At 44.0% G+C, this 8,495-nt stretch overlaps 1 protein-coding gene across 1 annotated transcript; it reads left to right on the top strand.

Annotated features, from left to right (window-relative positions):
• Nucleotides 1-412: 412 nt before the first annotated feature.
• Nucleotides 413-2,090, top strand: LOC125521764 (phytolongin Phyl1.1). The gene is made up of 2 exons (XM_048686827.2): nt 413-614; nt 771-2,090. The coding sequence occupies exon 2, from the start codon at nt 979-981 to the stop codon at nt 1,810-1,812; it is 834 nt and encodes a 277-aa protein (XP_048542784.1). The 5' UTR covers nt 413-614; nt 771-978; the 3' UTR covers nt 1,813-2,090.
• The last annotated feature ends 6,405 nt before the right edge of the window (nt 2,091-8,495 follow it).

Consider the following 8,495-nt stretch of genomic DNA (forward strand, 5'->3'; position numbering starts at 1 on the left):
TCTTCATAAACTTAATCAAGTTTGCTAAGTTTGACTTTTCAGAAAATATGTATGCACTGCATTATGAAACGGAGAAAGTATTACATTTTTGCATCGGGATCCAAATTGTATTGATCTAAACGATAGTCAACCTAAATCACATACTCAACTCTATTTGTGAAAGATTAAACATGAAAAGAAAATATCATATTCCCAAGTTGGCACTCAACCTAAATCACAAACCCAACTCTATTCTCTACATACCATTCTTTTAAAGCATTTTCGTACGACTCAATAATGATCCGAAAGCTACATGGTAGTAGTAGTAGCTTTGGACGATTTCCTAGGAAAAGAAATGCGCACACACACACACGGCAGACGACACGATGCTCGCTCAAACCTCTCAAACCGCGTCACCACCGTTCCTCCTCCCCCTCGTTGCCGAGTCAAATCCCCACCCCACCCCCGCCCCGGCCAAGTCTTCGCCCTCCGTCTTCCCCGACAATAATATGATCTCTCTCTCCCCCCTCGCCTTCCTCGGTCTCATTCTCTCCTTGTCCAAATCTCCATCCAGGACAGCGCCCCTCTGATCCGCCCTCCTCCCCTCGCCAGGCGGCCACGCCATTTTTATCCAGGTATTTATTCCCCAGATCACTTTCTTTATTTTCCGTGATCAAGAAATGGTCTTTTCTCGACTCCTTGATGCGCGATTCTAGGCTAGTAATGGGGGCAGAGGCTGTCGCTCGCGCGAATTGCGGCGGACACTAACCGCGCTCCGCTGATCTTTCCAGTTCTTGATCCGTGATCCTCCCCGCCGCCCCCCTGCCAAGAAGCCGCCGCCGGTCGCCGGAGAGGAGGGCCGGCCTGAATCGCTGCCGGATTCCGTTCTTGTGGGCTGGATCCTGCCGGAGAGGGCCCCGGTTCTTGCGGTTCGGAATTGGGGCAGGTTGTTGTCCGTACGAAGGGTGAAGCTGTCGCTTCGGCCTTCGGGGGCTTTTGATGAATTCTCGCCGATCCAGGTCTGTGAAGCTAGTGTCGTCGCGCGCCAAGCCCCTGGAGGTTGACGTTGCAGAGGAGGACCCGCGGATGAGCTCGTCGGCCGACAACACGGTGTACTGCTGCATTGCCAAGGGGAACAAGGTCATATACAGCTACAGCAGCAAGGATGGTGACTCGCAGACCGAGGCCACGGCGGCGCTCTGCCTCGAGAACGTGCCTCCCTACCACCGGCATTACATCCACACTTCGGGGTCGAGGAGCTACGGCTATCTGATGGCAGACGGGCACACCTTTTTCGCCATCATCGACCCGAGCGTCGGGCATGTGGGTGCCTTGCAGTTCCTGGAGCGTGTGCAGGATGAGTTCAGGAACACGAATAGGAATGGGTTCCATGACGCTCTGGTTCCGGCTGTCCAGAGGCTGGTTGCTTCACTGGAGAAGATGCCCCGTGCCGCACTTGTTCCTGAGGGTGGTGCGCAAAGGGGAGGGTCGAATGGCAGCTCGGGCTGCACATCGTCGAAGGCGCCTCTTCTTGGAAAAGGCAGTGGCAGGAAGGATAAGAAGAAGGCAAAGGAGAAGGGGATGCCTATGGGGGATGGCGACGATGAGCACCATGGCACAAGAGGTTTGAGAATTGATGTGCAGCCAGAGGATGTTGGCGGCATGTCATTGGAGCGCAGCACAAGCCAATCCAGGCTACGGAGGCAGCAGTCGTCGCGGTCACTGTGGATGCGCCATGTGAAGATCATCATCATTGTTGATGTTCTTGTTTGTGTGGTATTGTTTGCTGCTTGGCTTGCAGTCTGCAAGGGTTTCCAGTGTGTGTCCGGGTGATTTATCTTGTTGTAGCTGCTGGGGGATCAAGAAGTTTCAAAATGCAGTGAGTTTTGGTATGTTCCTTTCCAGAAAGGTAGATATAAGCCAAGAAAACGGTAATGGAGGGGATTTGAACTACGCCTAGCAATATGTTCAGGATCAGATGATGAAGAATTGAGGTTTTTTCTGGTGAAGATGTACATATGCTTCATCTCTTGTACATGAGATTTCGATATTATTTTTTCACAGACGTGACGTTTGTGGTCTTTCTGTAGTATGAGTTCATCTTGTGTTTATATTTTTGCTTTCGTTGATACTTGTGCAGATGTTGTACCTAATTTGTTTCATTGCCCTCCATTCCATGACCTTTTGGTGGATTTCTGCTCTTACAAGAGTTTAGTTCTCAGTTCTGATAGGTTATGAAGTGTGATAGGTTTAGATGCTCGGTAAGTAGCTATTCTCACACCTTGATATGAAAATGGTCCTTGCTAGATAAGGCCACATTAGGTTAATTCTGCAGGACTGGCCATGGATTTGTTGTTCCCAGTACCTGAATAAACATGTAAATAATCTTTTTTATACATAGATACACACTGATCAGTACTCTGAAGAGTTAGGAGCAGTTGTTTCCTGAAGATGTGAGATCCATGCAGGTAAGATCTGAAGTTAATACAATATTGTCTTGGCTTGGAATTTTTTATCAGCTGCGTATAGCTGCAACTGAATAATCAGTCGGAAGCTCGTACTTTGGTATGGTGTAGGAGCGTGAAAACAATCACTTTTTAGTCACAAGTGGTACATGACGCGGATGCGCATTGTCATTTTCAAATACTATGATGATTATATATGTGAAATCAGTGAAAACAATCGTATCAAGCAATCAGTGGTACCTTTTTCGCCTTTTCTTCGGAAATACTACCTCTGCAAAGAAATATAAGATCGTTTGGATCACTTAACGATTCTTATATTTCTTTCAAGCACGACACCAATTACATCATAATGCTTGGTATCAAAGATGGCCTACACTTCTATATAAGAGGTACAACAAAAACACTACAACTAGACTGGGGCAGCGACACCGTCACTCCTACACATGCATGAACTGGTTACAAATACAAGTAGCAGAGAGCCACTTGATTTGCCAATCCAAAAAGAGGTAAAGCCATGAGAGATGACCGGAGTTGGACAGGGAATGTTTCTGTAGAAGTGTAGGCCATCGAGCCACAAGACCTTTACTTTATTGCACAAGGAAAGATGCCAGCTCCATAAAAAATAAAATCAACAAAAACAACAAAACACACTGACAAAAACTCAACAGATCTGAAAGATCGGCTCAGCAAGACACAAACCTAAACTCTGCAAGAGCAATTGCACTGAATATGCGGAGGAAACATAATTCTAACTCCGTAACATCAGCCGGTAAAGCATCGCCGCAGAAGGAGGAGAACTAGATGACCTTTTATTTTCAATGACAAGGTACCCACCGCAAGAACGTTCATCTCAAGACGACATTGTATTTTTTTTTCAAGGGGTGATTGGGCAAATTCTGGTGGCGGTTGTGCTTCTTAATGGAGTATACTTAAGAGTTGAGCGGTTTCGTGGTTGGGCCACCGTTATTGTTTTAGACAAGTTGGGCTACGACTAAAGCAGCCCATCGCATGTTATCAAGCAGAATTTGTTTCTAGATAGACTCCACTGGCCCAACGAAGGATTTGACTGGATAATTGCCATATGCCTGCCCTGAGTGAAGTCTCGAAATCACTAGTTACAGGGTATCCCTTGCATCGTTCACTCCCACCTCCTCTCGTGGTGATAAATAGTGCATTGCATGTGGGGCACTTTTCATAAACTGGATGTTTTGTGCTTTTTTCGTTCACGCTTTCTTTTCTAAACTTTTATCTCTTGACCATGTGTCCAAATTACGAACCATTTTCACCGTTTCGTTTCTCGCACAAAGAACTTCAAAACTAGATCCCATGGTATGAGGTTTGGGCGATTTTTTCCATGAAAACCCAAAAATCCAAAAATAAAAAACCCAAAAAACAGAAAACCGGAAATACTAGAAAAAACAATAAAAAAAGAAACCGGAAAAAGTGAACCCGAAAAAGGTTTAAAAACCAAAAATCGGAAGCACATCTGTATTTTCACTTTTTCTGGAACCATGCCTCTGCTTTTTCACTTTTTGGGAAGCACATCCGTGCTTCACCGTGAAGCACAACTCTATTTTTTCACTTTCTGAGAAGCACAACGGTCACACGGAAACACAATCATGATTTTTCACTTCTTGAGAAGCACAGCTGCGGTAAGCACATATGTGCTTCACGTCAACACATGTGTGGTTCACGAAAAAGCACAACTCTGCTTCCCCAAGAGTTACAACTGTTCTTTCCACCCGCTGTGCTTCACGCCAGAAAAAAAGGTAATTTTTTTCTTGAAAACCTAGGAATACATAAGGGAAAAAACCCAAGAAAATGCAAAAACACGTGAAAAATACATCTTCCCGTAGTCACACTCGATTCAAAAACCACAATGATTTTTTGTCAAGTGTGTTGTTTTAACCTTCAATAAGGACCAAACGTAGTCACACTTGATTCAACTAAAGTTGGAGAAACAGACACCCACTAGCCACCTGTGTGCGAACCACGGTGATAGAACCAGTCTCATGAACGGTCATGTAATGTCGGTCTGGACCGCTTCATCCAACAATATCGCCGAATCAAAATATGACATGTTGGTAAGCAGTATGACTATTATCGCCCACAACTCTTTGTGTTCTACTCATGCATATAACATCTACGCATAGACCTGGCTCGGATGCCACTGTTGGGGAACACAGTATTTCAAAAAAAAATCCTACGATCACGCAAGATCTATCTAGGAGATGCATAGCAACGAGAAGGGAGTGTGCCTACGTACCCTCGTAGACCGAAAGCGGAAGCATTTAGTAACGCGGTTGATGTAGTCGAACATCTTCGCGATCCAACCGATCAAGTACCGAACGCATGGCACCTCCGCGATCTGCACACGTTCAGCTCGGTAACGTCCCTCGTACTCTTGATCCAGTTGAGGCCGAGGGTGAGTTCCTTCAGCACGACGGCATGTTGACGGTGATGATGAAGTTACCAACGCAGGGCTTCGCCTAAGCACTACGACAATATGACCGATGTGTAAAACTGTGGGAGGGGGGCACCGCACACGGCTAAAGATCAACTTGTGTGTCTATGGGATGCCCCCTCCCTCATATATAAAGGAGGGGAGGAGGAGGCCGGCCGGCCACAAGGGGCGCACCCAAGGGAGGGGGGGAATCCTACTCCAAGTAGGAGAAGAAGGAAGGAGAGGGAGAGGGAGAGGGAGAGGGAAAAAGGGGCCGCACCCCCTCCCCTAGTCTTATTTGGACTCCCCTTGAGGGGGGGGGGGGCGCCACCTCCTGGCTGCTACCCTCTCTCTCCCCTAAGGCCCACTAAGGCCCATTACTTCCCTGGGGGGTTTCGGTAACCCCTCCGGCACTCCAATTTTATCCGAAACTATCCGGAACACTTCCGGTGTCCGAATAACATGGTCCAATATATCAATCTTTATGTCTCGAACATTTCGAGACTCCTCGTCATGTCCATGATCTCATCCGGGACTCCGAACAACCTTCGGTACATCAAATCACAAAACTCATAATACAAATCATCATCGAACGTTAAGCGTGCGGACCCTACGGGTTCGAGAACTATGTAGACATGACCGAGACACATCTCCGGTCAATAACCAATAGCGGAACCTGGATGCTCATATTGGTTCCAACATATTCTACGAAGATCTTTATCGGTCAAACCGCATAACAACATACGTTGTTCCCTTTGTCATCGGTATGTTACTTGCCCAAGATTCGATCATCGGTATCATCATACCTAGTTCAATCTCGTCACCAACAAGTCTATTTACTCGTTCCGTAATGCATCATCCTGCAACTAACTCATTAATCACTTTGCTTACAAGGCTTATAGTGATGAGCATTACCGAGAGGGCCCAGAGATACCTCTCCGAAACACGGAGTGACAAATCCTATTCTCGATCTATGCCAACTCAACAAACACCATCGGAGACACATGTAGAGCATCTTTATAATCACCCAGTTACATTGTGACATTTGATAGCACACTAAGTGATCCTCCGGTATTCGGGAGTTGCATATTCTCATACTCATAGGAACATGTATAAGTCATGGAGAAAGCAATAGCAATAAACTAAACAATCATAGTGCTAAGCTAACAGATGGGTCTTGTCCATCACATCATTCTCTAATGATGTGATCCCGTCCATCAAATGACAACACATGTCCATGGCTAGGAAACTTAACCATCTTTGATTAACGAGCTAGTCAAGTAGAGGCATACTAGGGACACTATGTTTGTCTATGTACTCACACATGTACTAAGTTTCCAGTTAATACAATTCTAGCATGAATAATAAACATTTATCATGATATAAGGAAATATAAATAACAACTTTATTATTGCCTCTAGGGCACATTTCCTTCAGCATGGCATACTTTATAGAATCTATGGCCGAGGCATAGGGAATGACTTTCATTCTCTCTCTATCTTCTGCCGTGGTCGGGGTTTGAGTCTTACTCAACTTCACACCTTGCAACATAGGCAAGAACCCTTTCTTTGACTAATCCATTTTTAACTTCTTCAAAATCTTGTCAAGATATGTGCTTTGTGAAAGTCCTATTAAGCGTCTCGATCTATCCCTATAGATCTTGATGCCCAATATATAACTAGCTTCACCGATGTCTTTCATTGAGAAATTCTTATTCAAGTATCGCTTTTATGCTATTCAGAAATACTATATCATTTCCAATCAACAAAATGTCATCCACATATAATATCAGAAATGCTACAGAGTTCCCACTCACTTTCTTGTAAATACATGTTTCACCATAAGTCTGTATAAAACCATATGCTTTGATCACCTCATCAAAGCGTATATTCCAACCCTGAGATGCTTGCACCAGTCCATAGATGGATCACTGGAGCTTGCACACTTTGTTAGCACCTTTATGATCGACAAAACCTTATGGTTGCATCATATACAACTGTTCTTCAAGAAATCCATTAAGGAATGCAGTTTTGACGTCCATTTGCCAGATTTCATAATTATAAAATGTGGGACTTGCTAACATGATTCAGACAGACTTAAGCATCGCTACGGGTGAGAAAGTCTCATCGTAGTCAACCCCTTGAACTTGTCGAAAACATTTTGCAACAAGTCGAGCTTTGTAGATAGTGATATTACCATTAGTGTCTGTCTTCCTCTTGAAAATCCATTTATTCTTAATGGCTTGCCGATCATCGGGCAAATCCACCAAAGTCCACACTTTGTTCTCATACATGGATCCTATCTTAGATTTCATGGCCTCAAGCCATTTATCGGAATCTAGGTTTGCCATGGTCTAATAACATGACTTCCAGGACAGGATTATCATACCACTCTGGTGCAAAACGTGCTCTGTTTAACCTACAAAGTCCAGTGGTAACTTGGTCCGAAGTTTCATGATCATCATCATTAGTTTCCTCTCCAGTTAGTGTAGGCATCACGATAACATATTTCTCTGATGTGCTACTCTCCAATTCGAAAGAAGGTACAATTTCCTCATCAAGTTCTACTTTCCTCCTACTCACTTCTTTCGAGAGAAACTCCTTCTCTAGAAAGGACCCATTCTTAGCAACAAAGATCTTGCCTTCGGATCAGTGGTGGAAGGTGTACCCAATAGTTTATTTAGGGTATCTTATGAAGACGCACTTCTCCGATTTAGGTTTGAGCTTATCAGGCTGAAGCCTTTTGATATAAGCATCGCATCCCCAAACTTTAAGAAATGACAACTTAGCTTTCTTGCCAAACCACAGTTCATATGGTGTCGTCTCAATGGATTTAGACGGTGCCCTATTTAACATGAATGCGGCTGTCTCTAATGCATAACCCCAAAACGACAGTGGCAAATCGGTAGACATCATAGAACGCACCATATCTAATAAAGTACGGTTACGATGTTCGAACACACCATTACGCTCTGGTGTTCCAGGTGGCGTGAGTTGTGAAACTATTCCACATTGTTTTAAATGAAGGTCAAACTCGTAACTCAAATATTCGCCTCCGCGATCAAATCGTAGAAACTTTATTTTCTTGTTACAATGACTCTCCACTTCACTATGAAATTCTTTGAACTTTTCAATTTTTTTTAGAATTGTGTTTCATCAAGTAGATATAGCCATACCTACTCAAATCATCTATTAAGGTCAGAAAATAACGATACCCGCCACATGCTTCAACACTCATCGGACCACATACATCGGTATGTATTATTTCCAATAAGTCATTAGCTCGCTCCATTGTTCCGGAGAACGGAGTTTTAGTCATCTTGCCCATGAGGCATGGTTCGCAAGTATCAAATGATTCATAATCAAGTGATTCCCAAAGTCCATCTGCATGGAGTTTCTTCATGCGCTTTACACCAATATGACCTAAATGGCGGTGCCACAAGTATGTTCCACTATCATTATCAAGTTTGCATCTTTTGGCATCAATATTATAAATATGTGTATCACTACGATAGGGATTCAATAAACCATTCACATTGGATGTATGACCATAGAAGGTTTTATTCATGTAAACAGAGCAACAATTATTCTCTAACTTAAATGAATCAA

This window comes from Triticum urartu, chromosome 7A (assembly GCF_056163025.1).
Source record: "Triticum urartu cultivar PI428250 chromosome 7A, HENAU_Tu73, whole genome shotgun sequence".
NCBI lineage: Eukaryota > Viridiplantae > Streptophyta > Magnoliopsida > Poales > Poaceae > Triticum > Triticum urartu.

What these genes read in the sequence shown, in the direction of transcription:
- LOC125521764 (XM_048686827.2), top strand. Translation starts at nt 979, where the DNA reads ATGAATTCTCGCCGATCCAGGTCTGTGAAGCTAGTGTCGTCGCGCGCC.